The sequence below is a fragment of the Salmo trutta genome, chromosome 19 (assembly GCF_901001165.1).
Source record: "Salmo trutta chromosome 19, fSalTru1.1, whole genome shotgun sequence".
NCBI classification, from domain to species: Eukaryota; Metazoa; Chordata; class Actinopteri; order Salmoniformes; family Salmonidae; genus Salmo; species Salmo trutta.
The window spans coordinates 16,243,787-16,267,582 of NC_042975.1; the positions used below are offsets into that span (position 1 = coordinate 16,243,787).

The 23,796-nt window shown below is 41.7% G+C and overlaps 1 protein-coding gene across 2 annotated transcripts in view; it reads right to left on the bottom strand.

Annotated features, from left to right (window-relative positions):
* Window positions 1–18,205: 18,205 nt before the first annotated feature.
* LOC115154056 (CMP-N-acetylneuraminate-beta-galactosamide-alpha-2,3-sialyltransferase 4) overlaps window positions 18,206–23,796 on the bottom strand; it is a 47,211-nt gene continuing 41,620 nt past the window's right edge. For both annotated transcript variants that reach the window (XM_029699895.1, XM_029699894.1), the window contains 3 exons: window positions 18,612–18,715; window positions 18,404–18,510; window positions 18,206–18,244 (listed from right to left, as the gene is read on the bottom strand). In XM_029699895.1, coding sequence (XP_029555755.1) covers window positions 18,617–18,715 — 99 coding nt within the window. In that variant the 3' untranslated portion in view covers window positions 18,206–18,244; window positions 18,404–18,510; window positions 18,612–18,616. The remainder of the gene's footprint in view (window positions 18,245–18,403; window positions 18,511–18,611; window positions 18,716–23,796) is intronic.

Below are 23,796 nucleotides of genomic sequence, written 5' to 3' on the forward strand. Positions count from 1 at the left end.
TAGCCCGGTCAAAGAGTCAGCTCATCCCGTTACTGCCATCATGTGCCCTCCATCAAATCATAGTGGTCGTAAGTCCATTATCTCTCCCCCCCCCCCGCCTCTCTTAGCGCTGTCTCCCCCACTCAATCACATATGGTATAGTGTGTACCAAATGGCAACCTATTCCCTATATAGTGCACTACTTTTGACCAGGGCTCATAGGGCCTCTTAACATTGTCTCCCCCACTCAATCACATAGGCTTGCACCCCAAATGGCACCCTATTCCCTATATAGTACACTACTTTTGACCAGGGCCCTATGTAGAGAAAAGGGTACCATTTGGGATGCATTGCCTAGCCTACTGACTGGCCAAAAGTCTGAGGAGGAATGCTCATTCAGGAATTACTTAATTAGTACACACAGTGAATGAAGCATTGTGTGGCACAGACAAAGACAATCAATTATTATTACGATATCAATCATGCTAACAACACATGTATTTTACTGATTCAGAGGGGTTGGGTTAAAAGCAGAAGACACATTGCAGTTGAATGCGTTCAGTTGTACAACTGACTAGGTATCCCCCTTTCCCATTAAGGGGTGAATCCTAACATCCACTTAAGTAAAATGTTCACTTATTGATGTCAATGCATTACATTGACATCAATGCAATACTAAGGGAAAATTCTATTTAAGTGGAAGTTAGGATTCACCCCTAAGTTAGCAAGTCTTTGGGCTCAATACAACATACACGTTTTCTCCTCTACTGGTTTATGATGCATTCCGATTAAATGGAAGAGATGGTGCTTTGCCAATGTTAACTTGGCTAATTGAGAGTGAGGTCTTCTGTCTCAGTGGTTTATGACAGGAATAAATGTGTTTATGAAGCTGATTAGTTTCCTCTTTTCCCAATGCCCCATCTTGTTCACATCTGTTTACATAGAAGAGCAAAGGAAACATGGCTGTACCCCCCCACCCAATCCACAAAGTGTCCTTCTGACATCCTCTCACACTAGGCCTGGGATGTGTTCCGTAGAGCACATATTAGTTAAACGCTTTGCAACATCCTGGGACAATTAGTGTTCTTATTGGACAAGTTTTAGTAGTAGCTCCCAGTTTCACTCCACTACTGTTTTCTCCCTGCTGTTTTCTTCCTGTTGTTTAAGTAGGCGGCAGGTAGCCTAGTGGTTATATGGTTGGGCCAGTAACCGAAAGGTTGCTGGATCGAATCCCTGAGCTGACAAGGTAAAAATCTGTCATTCTGCCCCTGAACAAGATAATTAACCCACTGTTCCCCAGAAGGCCATCATTATAAATAAGAATTTGTTCTTAACTGACTTGTCTAGTTAAATAAAAAATGAACAAAAACAGCATTAGGTTTCCTCTACTGCAATACCCTATGGCCACAACCCAAACATGTATTTTATTTCTCCATATCTACTTTTATGTACAGCTATGAGTTAATTTACGTTCATAGAAGTACATATGCAGTCCATGTGTGTGACTGAGTCTCTCAGTGTATTAATTCCTGTGTGCTTTTATGAGTTTGCAAGCATGAATGTGAGTGGGAGTTGTGCGACAAACAAAGGCACACGTCATAGACAGAAAAAGGCAGCAGTCTTTTCAAGCTGTTCATACACATCTTTGGTGTTGAGGAGGAGACAATCATGCCCACAGGGTATGTGTCGCCCTCGAATGGATACATTAACATTTTACATTTTGATCATTTATCACACACTCTTATCCAGAGTTACTCAAGGTCAGTGGATTAAACTAAGGTAGGTAAGACAACCACTTATCAGTCATTGGCTGTAAGTAAAACCATTCATCAATAAAGTAGCTATCAGCGACAAGACAAGTGTGTGTTAGTGCATAAAAGGCAAGTACAATAGTAAGTATTTTTGGGGGGGGCGCAATGTGATTCATGGGCAAGGGAAGTCAATATAGGAAGGAGTAAAAACCCAAATATGCAGGGTATGCAGCCACAGCTGGCAGAAATGATGAGGCATCTGGAGAGAGGTTCATTCTGCACACCACACACACACACGCACACACACACAGGCAGACAGTTAAGACATTATTCGAAACATTAAATTACATTAACAAGGATTCAAACATATTGTAGATCACACACTGTCTTCATAAACTCTAAACCTATCTTAACCCTTGTAGAGCGATAGCACACAAAGCTATTTTGGTCAACCTATAAACTATTGTATGTCTGGGAAATAAACATGCTGATGAAATGTTACTGAGCTAAAAGGAAGAGGCAAAGCTACATAGTTTTTAATAAAGGTGACAATAACATGTCATTAACAGTCAGCCCTGTACGCTGAAAATATATCCTTATTACAAGTACAGTCGTAAAGAGAAGCTCACTTTCAAATAATTGCACCTACTCACACCACTTCCACATTCACACATGCACTGCCATGGCCATGCCCCTGTGTGGTGCCCAAAGTGCAGTTTTGTAGTCTCCGAATGTGTTTGAAAAAGCAGATCAAGGGCCTCTCACATGTATGTGAAAATTAATTATGAATTAATTGAATCAGTGAATTAAGACTTAATTTTAGATTGTCCACTGTGAAGATTTTTGTGGACACAATGGCCAAAACCTGCACTAAAGCCCACTGGGCAAAAACTAGTTGAATCAACGTTGTTTCCACCTCATTTCAACCAAAAAATTCTATGTGATGATGTTGAATCAACGTGGAAAACTGATTGGATTTGAAAAAGGTAATCAATGAAGTCCTCAAATTTAAATCTAAATCCAATGACATGGTGACATTTTTTGTTGTTGAATTCACCTTAGTTGACAACTCAACCAAATCAAAACGAGACGTTGAACTGATGTCTGTGCCCATTGGGAGGGCTCCTTCAGTAACGAAGATAAATAGCTACAGTAAAAGGGATGGCTCTGTTGGCATTCTGCTGACAGAGAAATGTCAAAGTACATGTGTCCAGAATGTATACAGAAGGTTATAATGTTATAATGTATGTGCCAGCCCCTGCTGCTCCTGGAGGGGTTGCAGACATGTGATATTAGAGTGTTTACTTTGTCTGCTTTATGGATACAATAACAACACTATATTTTTATTTATCCGCTGATTGTCGGTCTGTATAACAAAGTTCACTTATCCGTTTTAACACAAATTTGGGTAGGTGAGGATCACAGGCAGCCGGTAGCACCTTAATATGGGAGGACAGGCTCAGAGTAATGGCTGAAACAGAATAAATTGAATGAATTAATCTGAACTAAATTCCATCTGAATTAATGGAACTAAATTAATCTGAACCCATAAGTGTAGTGCACGAGTGCGCCGCCAGGAGTACTTCTATTTAAACAGTCATCCAGAGAAACATCACTCTCACTCTCGTCCTCACCACAGGAGGCTGCTGAGTGGAGGATGGCTCATAATAATGGCTGGAATGTAGTAACTGGAGTAACTGGAATGGAATCTAATAAATGGAAACCATGTGTTTGATTCCATTCCATTAACTCCATTCCAGCCATTATTAAGAGCCATCCTCCACTCCTGGCGGCGTACTCGTGCACTACACTTATGGGTTCAGATTAATTTTGTTTTATAGTCAGTCAATTCAGGAAGTGAGATGAAAATGTGCAATTCATGACCTGAAAAGAAAACATAGAAAACTCTTTCCAATTCAGGAAGTAAATGAATGGACTGAATTGAAAACTGAATTAACCCAAACTCTGATTTATGAATCCTGATGTTGACCAGGTCTTGGGTGGTAGTGAGATGTATGGGAGTGAGAATTAAATCAGTAAATTACTGATTTGATTCACATTATGCCTGTTAGAAACAATGGGATATTTATTGATTCTGTCCATATGAATATTTTCATTCTAAAACGATATATATCCATTTTCAGAAATGTTGGTAAATAATGTTTTATTGTTTAAATAAATGATGAAAGAGATTGGTGTGATTTTTCACTATCTGATCATGGCATGGGTTTGTTGTTCATTGACAGACGTATTTGTTTAAAATCTATCAATTGGTAGTTTAATTTCAGAGATACAAATAATCATGTTTTTTTGCTAAATGCTATATACTCTGTCTGCCTCACACTCAGAAAAATACATTACCAGTCAAAAGTTTGGACACACCTACTTATTCAAGGGTTTTTCTTTATTTTTACTATTTTCTAAATTGTACAATAATAGTGAAGACATCAAAACTATGAAATAAAACAATGGAATCAGGTAGTAACCAAAAAGTGTTAAACAAATCAAAATATAATTTATTATTTTGATTCTTTAAAGTAGCCACCCTTTGCTTTGATGACACCTTTGCACGCTTTTGGCATTCTCTCAACCAGCTTCACCTGGAATGCTTTTCCAAGAGTCTTGAAGGAGTTCCCACATATGCTAAGCACTTGTTGGCTGCTTTTCCTTCACTCTGCGGTCCAACTCATTGCAAGCCATCTCTATTGGGTTGAAGTCGGGTGATTGTGGAGGGCAGGTCATCTGATGCAGCATTCCATCACTCTTCTTCTTGGTCAAATAGCCCTTACAAAGCCTGGAGGTGTGTTGTTGTTTTTTCCTGTTGAAAAACAAATGATAGTCCCACTAAGCGCAAACCAGATGGGATGGCGTATCGCTGCAGAATGATGTGGTAGCCATGCTGGTTAGGTGTGCCTTGATTTATAAATAAATCACTGACATTGTCACCAGCAAAGCACCCCTACACCATCACACCTCCTCCATGGTGGGAAATACACATTACATTTTAGTCATTTAGCAGATGCTTTTATCCAGAGCAACTTACAGTAGTGAATACATACATTTCATTTTCATTTCATGCATTTTTTTTTTTTTGTACTGGCCCCCCGTGGGAATCAAACCCACAACCCTGGCGTTGCACACACCATGCTCTACCAACTGAGCCACAGGGAAGGCTCAGTTGGTGAGGAGATCATCCATTCACCTACTCTGCGACTTACAAAGACACGGCGGTTGGAACCAAAAATCTCACATTTGGGCTCATCATACCAAAGGACAGATTTCCACCGGTCTAATGTCAATTGCTTGTGTTTCTTGGCCCAAGCAAGTCTCTTCTTATTATTTGTGTCCTTTAGTAGTGGTTTCTTTGCAGCAATTCGACCATGAAGGCCTGATTCACGCAGTCTTCTCTGAACAGTTGATGTTGTGATGTGTCTGTTACTTGAACTCTGTGAAGCATTTATTTGGGCTGCAATTTCTGAGGCTGGTAACTTGAACTCTGCAGCAGAGGTAACTCTGGGTCTTCCTTTCCTGTGGTGGTCCTCATGAAAGCCAGTTTCATCATAGCGCTAAATGGTTTTTCTGACTGCACTTAAAGAAACATTCAAAGTTCTTGAAATTTTCCGGATTGACTGACCTTCGTGTCTGAAAGTCATGATGGACTGTCATTTCACTTTGCTTATTTGAGCTGTTCTTGCCATAAAATGGACTTGGTCTTTTACGAAATAGGGCTGTCTTCTGTATACCACCCCTACCTTGTCACAACACAACTGATTGCCACCCTCCAGCCACCCTAGTCATAGACTGTTCTCTCTGCTACCGCAAAGCAAGCGGTACCGGAGTGCCAAGTTGAGGTCCAAAAGGCTTCTTAACAGCTTCTACCCCAAGCCATAAGACGCTTGAACAGCTAATCAAAGGGCTACCCACAGCCCTCTTTTACGCTGCTGCTACTCTCTGTTTATAATCTATGCATAGTCAGTTTAACTCGACCTACATATTACCTCAATTACCTCAACTAACCGGTGCCCCCGCACATTGACTCTGTACTGGTACCCCCTGTATATAGCCTCACTTGTTATTTTATTGCTGCTGTTTAATTATTTGTTAGTTTTATTTTCTATTTTTTACTAAACACTTAATTATTAAATTTTTTCTTAACTTCTTAAAGCATTGTTGGTTAAGGGCTTGTAAGTAAGAATTTCACTGTAAGGTGAAATGTAACTAAGAAAATTTGATTTGATTGGCTCAAACACATTAAGAAGGAAAGAAATTCCACAAATGTACTTTTAACAAGGCACACCAGTGTTATTTCATAGTTATGATGTACTCACTATTACTCTACAATCTAGAAAATAGTCAAAATAAAGAAAAATCCCTTGAATGAGTAGGTGTGTCCAAACTTTTGACTGGTGCTGTAAGTAGTACTGCAAGGTTTTACACAGTCAAATGTAACAAATAACTACATTTTTAATAAAGAAATGTACAAATGATACATTTGTGACATCAATATTTTGTAAAGAAATTTCAAAAACAATTCAATACAGTAATTTGTGTGTAACATATTTACAGTCCCTTCGGAAAGTATTCAGACCCCTTCACTTTTTCCACATTTTGTTACGTTACAGCCTAATTCTAAAATGGATTAAATAACTTAAAAAAACTCTACACACAATACCCCATAATGACAAAGCGAAAAACCATTTGCTATGAGACTCAAAATTGAGCTCAGCTGTATCCTGTTTCCATTGATCATCCTTGAAATGTTTCTACAACTTGATTGGAGTCCATCTGTGGTAAATGCAATTGGTTGGACATGATTTGGAAAGGCACACACCTGTCTGTATAAGGTCCCACAGTTGACAGTGCATGTCAGAGAAAAAACCAAGCCATGAGGTCGAAGGAATTGTCCGTAGAGCTCCGACACAGGATTGTGTCAAGGCACAGATCTGGGGAAGGGTACCAAAAAATGTCTGCAGCATTGAAGGTCCCCAAGAACACAGTGGTCTCCATCAATCTTAAATGGAAAAAGTGTGGAACCACCAAGACTCTTCCTAGAGCTGGCCGCCTGGCCAAACTGAGCAATCGGGGGAGAAGGGCCTTGGTCAGGGAGGTGACCAAGAACCCGATGGTCACTCTGACAGAGCTCTAGAGTTCCTCTGTGGGGATGGGAGAACCTTCCAGAAGGACAACCATCTGTGCAGCACTCCAACAATCAGACCTTTATGGTAGAGTGGCCAGACAGAAGCCACTCCTAAGTAAAAGGCACATGACAGCCTGCTTGCCAAAAGGCACCTACAGACTCTCAGACCATGAGAAACAAGATTCTCTGGTCTGATGAAACCAAAATTGAACTCTTTGGTCTGAATGCCAAGCGTCACGTCTGGAGGAAACCTGGCACTATCCATACGGTGATGCATGGTGGTGGCAACATTATGCTGTGGAGATGTTTTTCAGTGGCAGGGACAGAGAGACTAGTCAGGATCGAGACAAAGAGGAACGGAGCAAAGTACAGAGAGATCCTTGATGAAAACCTGCTCCAGAGCGCTCAGGACCTCAGACTGGGGCGAAGGTTCAACTTCCAACAGAACAAAGACCCTAAGCACACAGCCAAGACAACGTAGGAGTGGCTTCGGGACAAGTCTCTGAATGTCCTTGAGTGGCCCAGCCAGAGCCCAGACTTGAACCCGATCGAACATCTCTGGAGAGACCTGAAAATAGCTGTGCAGCGACGCTCCCCGTCCAACCTGACAGATCTTGAGAGGATCTGCAGAGAAGAATTGGAGAAACATTCCAAATACAGGTTTGCCAAGCTTGTAGCGTCATACCCAAGAAGACTCAATGCTGTAATCACTGCCAAAGGTGCTTCAACAAAGTACTGAGTATCGGGTCTGAATAAACTCAGCAAAAAAAGAAACATCCCTTTTTTAGGACCCTGTCTTTCAAAGATAATTCTTAAAAATCTAAATAACTTCACAGATCTTCATTGTAAAGGGTTTACACACTGTTTCCCATACTTGTTCAACGTACCATAAACAATTAATGAACATGCACCTGTGTAACGCTCGTTAAGACACTAACAGCTTACAGACGGTAGGCAATTAAGGTCACAGTTATGAAAACTTAGGACACTAAAGAGGCCTTTCTACTGACTCTGAAAAACATCAAAAGAAAGATGACCAAGATGTCCCTGCTCATCTGCATGAATGTGCCTTCAGCATGCTGCAAGGAGGCATGAGGACTGCAGATGTGGCCAGGGCAATAAATTGCAATGTCCATACTGTGAGACGCCTAAGACAGCGCTACAGGGAGACAGGACGGAAAGCTGATCATCCTTGCAGTGGCAGACCATGTGTAACAACACCTGCACAGGATCGAAACATCCGAACATCACACCTGCGGGACAGGTACAGGATGGCAACAACAACTGCCCGTGCTACACCAGGAATGCACAATCCCTCCATCGGTGCTCAGACTGTCCTCCATAGGCTGAGAGAGGCTGGACGGAGGGCTTGTAGGCCTGTTGTAAGGCAGGTCCCTACCAGACATCACCGGCAACAACATCACCTATGGGCACAAACCCACCGTCGCTGGACCAGACAGGACTGGCAAAAAGTGCTCTTCACTGACGAGTCGCAGTTTTGTCTCACCAGGGGTGATGGTCGGATTCATGTTTATCGTCGAAGGAATGAGCGTTACACCAAGGCCTGTACTCTGGAGCGGGATCGATTTGGAGGTGGAGGGTACGTCATGGTCTGGGGCGGTGTGTCACAGCATCATCGGACTGAGCTTGATGTCATTGCAGGCAATCTCAACGCTGTGCGTTACAGTGAAGACATCCTCCTCCCTCATGTGGTACCCTTCCTGCAGGCTCATCCTGACATGACCCTCCAGCATGACAATGCCACCAGCAATACTGCTTGTTCTGTGCGTGATTGTCAGTGTTATGCCATGGCCAGCGAAGACCCCCGATCTCAATCTCATTGTGCAATTCTGAGACCTGTTGGATTGGAGGGTGAGGGCTAGGGCCATTCCCCCCCAGAAATGTCCAGGAACTTGCAGGTGCCTTGGTGGAAGAGTGGAGTAACATCTCACAGCAAGAACTGGCAAATCTGGTGCAGTCCATGTGGAGGAGATGTGGCCACACTAGATACTGACTGTTACTTTTGATTTTGACCCCCCCCCCCTTTGTTCAGGGACACATTATTCAATTTCTGTTAGTCACATTTTTTGCTCTTTTGCACACCAGTATTTCTACTTGCACATCATCGTCTGCACATCTATCACTTCAGTGTTAATTTGCTAAATTGTAATTACTTCGCTACTGTGGCCTATTTATTGCCTTACCTCCTTACGCCATTTGCACACACTATAGATTTTTCTTATTGACTGTACTTTTGTTTATGCCATGTGTAACTCTGTGTTGTTATTTGTCGCACTGCTTTGCTTTATCTTGGTCAGGTTCCAGTTGTAAATGAGAACCTGTTCTTATCTGGCCTACCTGGTTAAATAAAGGTGAAATATATATATTTATAGTCACGTCTGTGGAACTAGTTTAGTTTATGTCTCCATTGTTGAATCTTGTTATGTTCATACAAATATTTACACATGTTAAGTTTGCTGAAAATAAACTCAGTTGACAGTGAGAGGACGTTTCTTTTTTTGCTGAGTTTACTTATGTAATAACTGTTTTATTTTATTAATTAGCAAACATTTCTAAAAACATGTTTTTGATTTGTCATTTTGTGGTATTGTGTGTAGATTGACGAGGAAAAATAACAATTTAATGTAACGCCCTGGCCATAGAGAGGGGTTTTTGTTCTTTATTTTGGTTAGGCCAGGGTGTTACATTGGGTGGGCGTTCTATGTTCTTTTTCTATGTTTTTGTATTTCTTTGTTTTGGGCCGTGTGTGGCTCCCAATCAGGCACAGCTGAAGTTCGTTGTTGCTGATTGGGAGTCACACATAAGTGCATGTTTTTCCGTTGGGGTTTTGTGGGTAATTGTTTCTGTCATTGTGTTTCACCTGACAGGACTGTTTGGCTGTCAGTTTCTTATTTTGTAGTTGTATAGTGTTCCGTTTATTAATTAAATATGATGAACACTAACTCCGCTGCGTTTTGGTCCACTCTCTCTCACGACAGCCGTTACATTTAATCAATTTTAGAATAAGACTAACGTAACAAAATGTGGAAAAAGTCTGGTCTGAATACTTTCTGACGGCATTGTACATTTCATATTTTAGTCCTTTAGCAGATAATCTTCTCCAGAGCGACTTACAGTAAGCGCATTCGTCTTAAGATGGCTAAGTGGGACAACCACACATCACTGTCAAATACACAGGATACCAACATTCCATTCCAGCTAAACAATGGATGTATTGTGTTAAGCAAATTACAAATGAAAAAATCATACACATAAAATCTAAACAAATCTAAATAGTCATTAACAAATTCATAAAATCTATTAATTAACAGTCATATTGTACACTCATGAAGGTACCCATAAGCAATTATTTCTAATGAAAAAACACAAATGGGAAAATTTTTGTGGATATAGCATTTTGGAAATAAACTCTTCATATTGCCTTATTACATGCTCGACAGGGTCTTGGCTCACTGTCAAAGCTGTCGGCCATGATGTATTTGCATGGGCGTCTAATTGTACCATCCTAACATATGATCCAGCATATGTTTGAAGATAATGGTATTTAGACGATCTTAGTCTTCAGCACAGAAGCATATGAAAACGACATTAAAGCTTTAAGAGCTTATAGTACCAACAGAGCCAAATCTAAGGACATTCAACTCAGTGTGTCATACAAAAGAACCACACAGATTCAATCCATCAATGAAACTCGGGACAAATCTAATTACACAGGTAAAAATGTAGTAAATGGCACAATACCGGAATACACAATGCTCATGATGACTTCTCTAAAGCAGACATTAACTAGCATTTAAGCATACTAACAACAATAGATGTGTTAATTATATGGTGCCCAAGCTGTTATGTATCCAATCTAATGGTTTTTAAACCATATGTGGGCAGTGATACACTGAGAAACAGTGTCTCTTTCTAAACATGAACAAATCTCCAGGCGCTTCCGTCCTACAAAATTATTAGAACAGTAGATGGACCACCTGCCTTTCTCCAGACTGTGTATTAGTAATTATGACGGAGTTGACTTCCTGCCTCTCCAGACTGTTACATGTGTATTAGTAAGGAGTTTACTTCCTGTCTCTCCAGGCTCTTACATGTGTGTTATTACAGTAGCTGTGACGGTTTTGACTTCCTGTCTCTCTCTGTTTGCAGGCTCAGGGCAGATCCTGCTGGAGCTCCTGTCAGATAACCTGGGTGCCAGTCTGTTTCTTCTCTCTTGCCAACTCTTTATCATTCATTGTCACGCCAAACATAATTGGCATGACAAAGAGTGACAAGGAGTGAACATAATAGCGCAAAAAGATCTGGGGCAAGGTTACATGTCAGCCAGTTCCAACTTCAGCTGCATCATCTGGGAGGCTGCATCCCCAATGGTGAGTTCAAGAGGACCAACCTGAACGTAGCCTGGGAGGCTGAATCACCATCTTTGAATATCAAATATTAATTATTGTAATTAATCATATATTACTGTTGCTCCTCCAGTGAATTAACTTTGATAAGTCCGGTCTCATAAGAAACCTGCCAAAATAAATGTACATCTATTTAATAGTATATTTTCTTTAAATCGATATTTATTTTGATATTACTTGTATCTATCCCACTACCTGGGATAAGAGTCAAGAAATATAGGATAAAAATGAATTAGTCAACATTGCCCTCTTGTGGCAATATCATTATTAAACACCATTCAGTCCAAGGACAGGTGTCAGAAAGGAAAATACTCAAGGCATTGTCAAAAAACATTTCCAGGAATGCTGCTTTTCCTGAGAACAAGTAACAAAATAATACATCTACACGATGGAGATTAGTCACATTAATATTTCCAGTCACTGCAATTAGCAACTATTCAAAGTATTAGGAATTATGTCATGAAGTATCTGTTATGGCACATAAGATGTGCCACCAACTTACTATCTCCGGATAGTAAGTTGGTGGTTGAAGATATCTCTCTAGTGGTGTGGGGGCTGTGCTTTGGCAAAGTGGATGGGGTTATATCCTGCCTGTTTGGCCCTGTCTGGGGGTATCGTCGGACAGGGCCACAGTGTCTCCCGACCCTTCCTGTCTCAGCCTCCAGTATTTATAATGCAATAGTTTATGGGTCGGGGGGGTAGGGTCACTCTGTTATATCTAGACTATTTCTCCTGTCTTATCTGGTGTCCAGTGTGAATTTAAATATTCTCTCTCTCTCTCTCTCTCACACTCTCACACTCTCTCTCTCTCTCTCTCACACACTCTCACACTCTCTCTCTCTCTAGGACCTAAGCCCTAGGACCATGCCTCAGGACTACCTGGCCTGATGACTCCTTGCTGTCCACCTGGTCGTGCTGCTGCTCCAGTTTCAACTGTTCTTTACGATCTCTGTCTTAAATAACTATGGCAACCTCTCCCCAAGTAACCGTTTAACATAAGTCACTCGTCCTCTAATAAAACTCGATGAGGCAACACTATTTCTGCCCTTAAAAAGACAACAGCCTTTTTCACAATTTCCTATTCAGCAAACATACACACAAAACTTTGCACTTATAAAAATGTTAATACCACTTAAGAAATAGATCACTGTCGCACTGTTGGTCTGTCTATCTAAACAGTGGAAAATACACTTCACGTACCTGCTAAGTGAAACCATGTGCCAAACTGCAGAGACAGGATCAATTCGGGAACTCCTTCTCTGAGCAAGTTGCCATGAAGGCGTTGCAAATGTTTTAATCTACAGTGAAATGTCCTAATCCCAGCCACATGCCATGGTGTACACAGCCCTCAAACAGACAGGCAAGAGAGGCAGGTCGGAATGTTCCAACAGTGCATCACTATTTTAGCCTTACTAGACCCCTGACAACACCCCACCACACTCTGGAGTCCCTAGTACAGCCACTCACTCCATCCCCAGCCAGGGTGTCGTGGTTGGCTGTGGCTCTCCCTGACACGGTGGCCCACTGCACATGGTCTCCACCACCACCATATGTGGAGCCTCAATTCAAGAAATGGAATATTCTGGATTCAGTGGCCACACAGTTTGCCAGAAAGCACACAATAACTATTACAGGCAGAAGGTGCACCTATTGAAGATGGGACAACGTGACCACTGCAGCATCCATGCTGTTTTTATTTTCAACTGAAACCATTAGTCAATGAAATAGGGGGGGAAAAAATGACAAAGACATGACTTATTGATGTCTTTTCTTCTCAATTGTTCTTTAAATACAGCAGACGCTTCTAGGAAGGTGCAGTATCATTGGTTTTAGGGACCCTATTCAATCCAATGCTTGTTTCCTATTATTGTAGCTGTACCATCAAGTGTATGGTACTGTCTTACATAATTTTGATGTCGATTTTTAGATCTGTGTTTAAATACATGTTCAAAACACTTTCATTTTCATAAAATTGGGGCACGTAACCTCAGTTCGCAGATTTACTCAACAATTTAGTCTGACCACACGCACCTGTTTCTTTGGTTTACAGAACTATTACTGAGAAATGCCCTAGATAATTTATTTCTTTGCTTTTACCAAATAGATAGAAATATGATACTGCCCTGTAAAAGTCTGTATTTTGCAAACAGATTTGAGTATACATTAAATATAATGTCTTACAATTACACCATGCTTGTATTGGCAATATCAGAGAGGTAGGCATGTTGTGTAAATCAAATGATAGAAACCCCCAAAAAAGTATTTTAAATCAAGGTTGTAAGGCAACAAAATAGGAAAAATGCCAAGGGGGTGAATACTTTCGCAAGCCACTGTACTAGCAACATGCATAACCACCAAACCAGACAGGCAAATTCAGTGCAGCTAAGACAAATCGCCTTAAATCTACAGTTTTATATAGAGCCAATGCTGAATGGAACTCTTTACCAATCCATATTTCTCAGGCAAAAAGTAACTCCACCTTCAAGAAAAAAAGAAAAGAACATCTAATGTGATAGACCATATGATTGGACAGAAAATAGAAAGCATCAACTGAATGTTAAATGTGTTTCCTGTCAGGTATTTTAATTATCTGTATTGTCTACTTGTTGAATTTTTGTGAAGCCTTGATTGTGGTTGTTTATAATGTCTTGTTAATTGGTGTTGGACCACAGGAAGATTAGCTAGCGTTACAGGGTTAGCTAATGGGGATCCTAATAAAAATTACAAATTGAAATAGTGCACCAGGAATCATTTTCTTCTGTATAACATTTTCATTTAAACAAATGTCATTATCATCCCTTCATATGCTAGAAACTTGCTACTTTGATGTTTGCTGAATGTCATGAACGTACAAATGTCACTATATTATTAAAACCTGGGGGGGGGGGCAGAGAATGCAGAAACAAGATGTCTCAAGCTGAAACCATTAGAGTCAATGGAGTAGAGAGAAAAAAAATCAAAAACATGACTTATTGATGTCTTTTCTTCTGTTCTTTAAATACAGCAGACACTTCTAGGAAGGTACAGTATCATTTGGTTTAGTGACCATATTCAATCAAACTCTTGTTTCCTATGATTGTAGCTGTACCATCCAGTGCAGGGTACTGTAGATTTTTAGATCTGTGTTCAAAATACTTTCATTTTCATAAAATTGGGGCATGTAACCTCGCGCATTTGCAGATTTACTCAACACTTTAGCCTGACCACATATACATTTTTGTTGGGGTTTACAGAAGCATTACTGAGAAATGCCCTAGATTATTTATTTATTTATTTATTTATTTAGGAGTATGCCTGCACAGCACATCTGACCACCAGTGCGCCTCCTAGGCCTAGGCTACCCTACGCCTGCTCTACGCATGGCAGCCATCAGGCCTCTGCACAGCCGAGTTAGCCCTGTGCCAGCACTCCGCTCGTGCAGGGCTACTGTTACCATCCAGCCAGGACGGGTTGTGCATGGCGGTGCGCTCCAGACCGCCGGTGCCTACTCATGACCCAGTGTATCCAGTTCCCACTCCTCGCACTAGCCTTGAGGTGCGTGTTTCCAGTCTGGCGCCTCCAAAGCCAGCACCACGCACCAGGCCTCCAGTGTGTCAGCCCAGTCCAGTTCGTCCTGCTCCTGCGTGTCCCTCGTCTGGCGCCTCCAAAGCCAGCCCCACGCATCAGGCCTTCAGTGCGCAGTCCCCGTCCGGAGCTTCCGGCGACAGTTCCCCGTCCAGAGCTTACGGCGACAGTGCCCCGTCCAGAGCTTCCAGCGACAGTGCCCCGTCTAGAGACGGCCCACAGTCCGGAGCCAGCAGAGACGGCCCTCCGTTCCGGAGCTCCCAGAGTCGGCCCTCCGTTCCGGAGCTCCCAGAGTCGGCCCTCCGTTCCGGAGCTCCCAGAGTCGGCCCTCCGGTCCGGAGCTCCCAGAGTCGGCCCTCCGTTCCGGAGCTCCCAGAGTCGGCCCTCCGGTCCGGAGCTCCCAGAGTCGGCCCTCCGGTCCGGAGCTCCCAGAGTCGGCCCTCCGGTCCGGAGCTCCCAGAGTCGGCCCTCCGTTCCGGAGCTCCCAGAGTCGGCCCTCCGGTCCGGAGCTCCCCGAGTCGGCCCTCCGTTCCGGAGCTCCCAGAGTCGGCCCTCCGTTCCGGAGCTCCCAGAGTCGGCCCTCCGGTCCGGAGCTCCCAGAGTCGGCCCTCCGGTCCGGAGCTCCCAGAGTCGGCCCTCCGGTCCGGAGCTCCCAGAGTCGGCCCTCCGGTCCGGAGCTCCCAGTGTCGCGCATCAGCCTGAGGTCTCCAGCGACGCGCCTCAGCCCGAGGTCTTCAGTGATGCGCCTTAGTCCAGAGACTTCGGGAGGGGTAAATAATAATAAGCAGTTAGCGGGGGTGGACAGGTTAGGTTGGGGAGTAAGCCCGGAGCCTGAGCCACCTCCGTAGTAGGAGGTTGGGGGGGGTGTAGCACAAGAACCATCGGTGACGGTGGCCACCCTCCCTTCCCTCCCTTTAGTTGGGGATTATTTTTTGTGTTTGTTATTGTAGTTTGGTCAGGGCGTGGCAGGGGGTGTTTGTTTAAGGTGTTTCTGGGTTGTTTAGGTATTTTGGGGTTGTTTGGGGTTGTTTGGGTTATGTTAGTGTATTTCTATGTTATTTCTAGTTGGTCTATTTCTATGTGGTGTTTATTGGGTTGACCTTCAATTGGAGGCAGCTGCTTCTCGTTGCCTCTGATTGAAGGTCCTATTTATAGCGGTGTTTGTTCTATGGGGGTTTGTGGGTAGTTATTTCCTGGTTTAGTGTTTGTTGCACCTGACGGGACTGTTTGGAGTCGTTTGTTTTTGTATACGTGTTTATTTTGTTTTTCCTTCTTCAAATAAAAAAAGAAGATGAGTATACATTTTCCCGCTGCGTTTTGGTCCACTCCTTATGACAATCGTGACAGACAAGGTAGGGGTGGTATACAGAAGACAGCCCTATTTGGTAAAATACCAAGTCCATATTATGGCAAGAACAGCTCAAATAACCAAAGAGAAATGATTAGTCCATCATTACTTTAAGACATGAAGGTCAGTCAATTTGGAAAATTTCAAGAATTTGAAAGTTTCTTCAAGTGCAGTCGCAAAACCCATCAAGCGCTGTGATGAAACTGTCTCTCATGAGGACCACCACAGGAAAAGAAGACCCAGAGTTACCTCTGCTGCAGAGGATAAGTTCAAGTTACCAGCCTCAGAAATTGCAGCCGAAATAAATGCTTCACAGAGTTCAAGTAACAGACACATCACAACATCAACTGTTCAGAGAAGACTGCGTGAATCAGGCCTTCATGGTCGAATTGCTGTGTACTACTCCCTTCACAGAACAGTGCAAACTGGCTCTAACCAGAATAGAAAGAGGAGTGGGAGGCCCCGGTGCACAACTGAGCAAGAGGACAAGTACATTAGTGTCTAGTTTGAGAAACGGAGCCTCACAAGTCCTCAACTGGCAGCATCATTAAATAGTACCCGCAAAACACCAGTTTCAACATCAACAGTGAAGAGGCAACTCCTTCTAGGCAGAGTTCCTCTGTCCATTGGGTGTGTTCTTTTGCCCATCTTAAACTTTTATATTTATTGGCCAGTCTGAGAAATTGCTTTTTCTTTGCAACTCTGCCTAGAATGCCAGCATCCCGGAGTCGCCTCTTCACTGTTGACGTTGAGACTGGTGTTTTGTGGGTACTATTTAATGAAGTTGCCAGTTGAGGACTTGTGAGGCGTCACTCTGCGGTCCAACTCATCCCAAACCATCTCAATTGAGTTGAGGTTGGATGATTGTGGAAGCCAGGTCATCTGATGCAGCACTCTCCACTCTCCTTCTTGGTCAAATAGCCCTTACACAGCCTGTAGGTGTATTGGGTCATTGTCCTATTGAAAAACAAATTATAGTCCCACTAAGCGCAAACCAGATGGGATGGCATATCGCTGCAGAATGCTGTTGTAGACATGCTGGTTAAGTGTGCCTTGAATTCTAAATAAATGACAGTGTCACCAGCAAAGCACTCCCACACCATCACCTCTTCCTCCATGCTTCACGGTGGGAACCACACATGCGGAGATCATCCGTTCACCTACTCTGCGGTTTGCACACCAGTATTTCTACTTGCACATCCTCATCTGCACATCTCACTCCAGTTTTAATTGCTAAACGGTAATTACTATGGTCTATTTATTGCCTTTCCTCCTTACTTCATTTGCACATACTGTATACAGATTTTTCTATTGTGTTATTGACTGTATGTTTGTTTATCCCATGTGTAACTCTGTGTTGTTGTTTTGTCGCACTGCTTTGCTTTATCTTGGCCAGGTCGCAGTTGTAAATGAGAAGTTGTTCACAACTGGCCAACCAGGTTAAATAAAGGTGAAATAAAAAAAATACAAACATGTATCTATTGTAATTCCTAGGATACAACAGTGAATAATGTGGAACAAATAAATACCATCAAAGGACAACTTACAATAATGAACACCTTGTAAAACAGCTTTGAAAATCAACCTGGCAAGGTTTAAGATTTTAAAACAACTTTGATATTTTTTTGGTACAGTTGTGTCATTCATTTATTTTTACAGATGTTTTGTACACTCACATGACAATCATAGACTAAAATACTGAATTCTGGTATGTGGAATATTCCGGAGGTGGTTGCTGTGTGGTTGGGAGGTTCTGCCTGTCATTTGTTCTCAACAACTAGCCAGTCTCGGAAGGGGGACTTGAAGAGGGTGACTGCTCTCTTTGTTCTGAGTGTTTGCAGTGCTAGTGTTTTTAGTTAATCTGGGTATGTCACATATTATGTGCCCAGTATGATAAAGAAATAAAAGTTTCTTAGCAGATAATGACAACATGACAATAACAGTAGCTGTAGATGATGTAATGAAAAGTTGGAGGGTGGTTGGTAATGGAGGACATCAGGTGGACCCACGTCTGGGTGTTGGGCAGAACCCCTAGGTCCTGGAGAACAGGAGCAGAGTTTAAGGGAACAGGGTAGGAGACAGACATAAACAAGCAAACGCACAGGTTACACTTTACTGTGAGAAATGTTGATGGATTAGTGCAGTGTTATAAATGGGAGATATGTACTTTTCAACACTTTTGGAAGGTATAGCCTACCTATAGCTGGTCCCCCTCCGACTCAGAGCACGGAGAATCAGACTGATCTGAACTCACTGGTTCTGGTAGATGGGATACCTCCTGGGGGGCTCGGACAGTCGATGGTCCTAAAGTCATTTGGAGAGGTAAATTGAAGAGGTACATTTTTATAAGCTCAGCATAACTACCATTTCTTGCTTTCTCAAATGTCAACCAAAGCTTAACATACTTTGTCTATTGGGCTTCACCACAGTGTAGGGCGTCAGTGCGTTCAGTGGTCAACCATCCAACTGCTCCAACTGGAGAAGGTTGTTGGCTTCCACCAAGGTAACCCTAGGAAGACAAATAGAAAAATATCAGTGCTAGGGAAACTAACACTAGCTTCAGGTTATTTTGTGTGCACATTGTGTGCTCTCTGATATGACATTCCTTGAAATCATAATAATTTCAGATATACTGTAATAGAATGTGATTGATAAACAGAAGGTTATTTCAATTCCCCAGCTGTCCAACCCCTTGACAATTCCCCGTCAGAAGAAGTGTAGGTTGATTTAGGCAATCATGGGCTTCACTCCGAAATGGCCAGCACGGCCTCCTTCTCCTCCTTAGTAAAAATCACCCTCCTGTGTGGCTGGCCATCCTTCCCCATACATATGATTGCCTAACAAGTTGGAAGAGAAGAGTTGCTGAAATACTCAAGTCTAAGTACATTTGCACTGCTGTCTTTCTCTCTCGGTTTCTTTCTGTATGTCTTCCACTCTCTTCCCACCTCCCTCTCTCACTTTCATCCTTTCTTTCTTACTTCCTCCCGCTCCTCTGTGTCTGTCTAGCAAAGACACCTAGTTAAGGGCATTTGAAATGACCATAATTGCTTACACCTATCCATTTGATTTATCAGGTTTAACTTATAGCTAGATACCTCAATATGACATATGTATAGCTAGCAACATGTAGATGACCAACTTGCTCGATGGAAAATGGTTGTTGAAAAATGGTTGTACATGGCTAAATCCGTCCAGTTATCTAATAGAAGTTAATTGCTTAACGTTACTCTGAATGTCTCTGAATGTTGTTGCGTCTCTACGGTAGCTGGCTATCTGACTAGGCAGGCTGAGGTAAATAAGTACACTAGCTAGCAAAGTCAATCTAAAAACAGCTTAATTATTTCTTCCTATTTAAAAATATTTTCTTATATAAAAACAACGATATGGTAAAGAAAGTGTTCTCTTTCCAGTATTTTTGCTCCTTTGAGGCAGCAGGTAGTCAGCAGGTTGTCACTGTCAAAAACACTGTCCTTGGAGAGCAATTCTGAGGTAATAAATTTGCACGGACTGAGCGAGCGTTTTGAGGTGAAATAGAACAAGAACTGCCCGTGTCCTCCTTCCTTTGTGACCGCTACAAGGTCAAATAGAGCCAAGCAACCAGCATAGCAACGGATGCTTTGGTTCATTACGTAATCCGGTCAGAATTTTGCAAGTTCTAGCAACAGCCCTAGCAACAGAAGCTAGAACTCATCGAATCCCATTGTGACGCAGTATGGGAACACTAGTTGGCAGGGGGACACTATTTGCCATGACAGGCCCTAGGTGAGATCTTGCTTGAGGGAAATAAAAATAAATTCAATTGGGCTCCCGAGTGGCGCAGCGGTCTAAGGCACTGCATCTCAGTGCAAGAGGCGGCAGGTAGCCTAGTGGTTAGAGCGTCGGACTAGTAACCGATCATTCCTGAGCAGGGTTTCACTCCTCAGGACAGGCATCATTACAGGCAAGGAACCATCGCTGCCATACTTGTCAATCATCAGGTCGACAGTGTCTGATCTATCCAGACTCTTTGGGACTCTGGTGGCTTTAAACCCTTCTGACACATCATGGAGCTTCTTGAAGTGCTTGAAAGGCTCTTCCTACAGGTCATCCACAGTGAGCAGGAGTAGTTTCCACACGGTCTCTGACATTTTGGGGTCCTGTATTGAAAAGGCAATGTTTATTTAGCCGGAAACAATCATTCCATATAAATCGCTTGGCTTTTTCACCACCATTAAAAAAGTGAAGTTTATTTATATGCTAGGGAAACCAAATGATCAGCTAGCTGAAAAACACATCAACAGTCCACATTAACTCAAAGTTGTCAATGTTGCTGTTGATTATTTGATCAAATCAGTATTAATTTAGCTAAACACTTCCAATGGTGTGCGAGTCAACATTTAGTGTAAGCTTGTATGGCAGACATTCTGATAAAGAAGTGCACAGCACATTATTCTGAATAAACCACTAAGTCAGACCTTGTAAGACCATTTTAGTATTTTGTACTAGAAATAGAAAAACTGCAAACACGAGCAATAAATATTTAACATGCAAGTTGCATGTTATTAGCACGTTTTTATTCCCTTTTTTAGATTAAATTATGATGGACACGAGTACCTCATTACTAGCTTGCAAATTTTCTCAACTTATCTGACTTTGGGAGATTTCCAATTCTCCTCTAGCCTACTTTTGCGATCTGCTATTACTTTGTCCTGCTGGTAACACACCCACACGCATATTTTATTGCACAGACTGCAATAAATAATAAAGGTAGCCTGGAGAGAGAAAAATAGAGAGAGAGGTAAAGAGCAGATATAACGCCCATGGGAAGGATGACTGCAGCTAGTAGGAAGCACTGGAGCCCGAATAAGAGTTGAGTGATGCCTTGGTGGCTGTTTGGTTAGTTAAGTTACTTCCACTGGAACCAAAAGGTAAGAACCACTCTGAAAATATATAGCCTTGTGTGTGTGATGCTTGAAGCAGTCCACTGGACTTAAGCTGCCATGCTCTGTTGAATGTAATTTGAAAAACACAATAGCTAACTAGTTCAATGTATGCATTTGTGGCTTTTTATAATGTGTGTATTTCAAATTCTTCACTAGAGTGAATCACAAACTAATACTAAAATTGATGTACATCTGCAAATGGTCCACATTGGTGAATGGCCTCCAAAGAAATCAAATTCAAATGTGTTGTAAAAGGAAGGAAGGTATTGTGACCACAGAGCTCCAGAGTTCGTCTGTGGAGATGGGAGAACCTTCCTGAAGGACAATCATCTCTTTTGGAGTGCTGCAATCAGGCCTTTATGGTAAAGTGGCCAGACGGAAGCCACTACTCAGTAAAAGGCACATGACAGCCCCGTTTGAGTTTGCCAAAAGGCATCTAAAGGACTCTCAGACCATGAGAAACAAGATTCTCTGGTCTGATGAAACAAAGATTGAACTCTTTGGCCTGAATACCAAGCGTCACATCTGGAGGAAACCTGGCACCATCCCTACTGTGAAGCATGGTGGTGGCAGCATCATGCTGTGGGGATGTTTTTCAGCAGCAGGGACTGGGAGACTAGTCAGGATCGAAGGAGAGATGAACAGAGACATCATTGAGTGCTCAGGACCTCAGACTGGGGCAAAGGTTCACCTTCCAACAGGACAACGACCCTAAGCACACAACCAAAACAACACAGGAATGGCTTCGGGACAAGTCTCTGAATGTCCTTGAGTGGCCCAGCCAGAGCCCAAACTTGAACCTGATCGAACATTTCTGGAGAGACCTGAAAATAGCTGTGCAGCGACACTCCCCATCCAACCTGACAGAGCTTGAGAGGATCTGCAGAGAAGAATGGGAGAAACTCCCCAAATACAGGTGTGCCAAGCTTGTAGCCTCATATGCAAGAAGACTCAAGGCTGTAATCGCTGCCAAATGTGCTTCAACAAAGTACTGAGTAAATGGTCTGAATCCTTATGTACTTTAAATGTGATATTTCAGTTTTTTTATATATATAAATTTGCTAAATAAAAACCTGTTTTTGCTTTGCCAATACGGGGTATTGTGTGTAGATTGAGGGAAGAAAAGTATTTAATCCATTTTAGAATAAAACTGTAACATAACAAAATGTGGAAAAAGTCAAGGGGTCTGAATACTTTCTGAATGCACTGTAGTTTACAGCAGGTATAAAAGGTGCAGCGAAATGCTTATGTACTAGCTTCCTCAACAATTCAGTATATTAGTCAATAACAACAATTAGTGCTGTAAAGTACTTAAGTAAAAAGTACATTAGTTTAGTACAGATACCCCCCAAAAATACTTATGTAGTACTTTTTACTTAAGTACTTTACAGCACTAATTGTTGTTATTGACTAATATACTGAATTGTTGAGGAAGCTAGTACATAAGCATTTCGCTGCACCTTTTATACCTGCTGTAAACTACAGTGCATTCAGAAAGTATTCAGACCCCTTGACTTTTTCATTCGAAATATTACGAGTAATTTGGGGCGTCAAAGAAAATGTATGGAGTAAAAAGTACATTAGTTTAGTACAGATACCCCCCAAAAATACTTATGTAGTACTTTTTACTCCATACATTTTCTTTGACGCCCCAAATTACTCGTAACATTTCGAATGTTTAGCAGGGCAGGAAAATTGTCAAATACATGCACTTATCAGGAGAACATCCTTGGCTATCTGTAAATAAAAAAAACATTTAAAAATTGTGCCGTCTAGTTTGCTTAATATAAGGAATTTGAAATGATTTATGCTTTTTACTTTTGATACTTGGAGTATATTTTAGCGACAACATTTACTTTTGACACTTAAGTATATTTAAAACCAAATAATTTTAGACTCCCACTCAAGTGCCTTTCACTTTTACTTAAGCCATTTTCTATTAAGGTTTCTTTACTTTTACTGGCGTATGACAATTGGGTACTTTTTCCACCTCTGACAATAATAACAATATAAATAAATATATATATTGATTGCAATTATTCCAGAATGAGTGAGCGTTCATGTGTAAAGGATTAGCATTTCAATGAATATTGGACAGTTTGATTTCACAGAAGTGTGATTGACTTGGAGTTACATTGTGTTGTTTAAGTGTTCCCTTTATTTTTTTGAGCAGTATATATGAAATGTATGCATTCACTACTGTAAGTCGCTCTGGATAAGAGCGTCTGCTAAATGACGTAAATGTAAAAAAATGTAAAATGTAAATATTATTATCAAGTGTGTAGTGACTCATTAGTGTAATTCCCGCCTTTCTCAGTCTACACCCACTTCCCTTTTGTCCACCAAGCCGAAATATCAGTTTATTCCACTAGGGAAACTCCGCTATCATTTCCTTATAACCATATGTACTACTGTTTGTTTATGCATTTCTGTGATTATTTAGTTAGTTAATAACTAAATGATTGAGACAATTGATGTATGGATGACTCATAGTGAAGACTGGGTTCGTGCAGATAACCAACAATTTACGACGTTTGGAATGAGACTAACGTGAGGTAAAGAATAATTCATTAATTAGAAGAGTAATTGATCAGATATTGAAATATCTGAAAAGTTGTATTAAGAAAATTATAACTTTGTAATCTGAATATTTTCCTTGGTGCCCTGA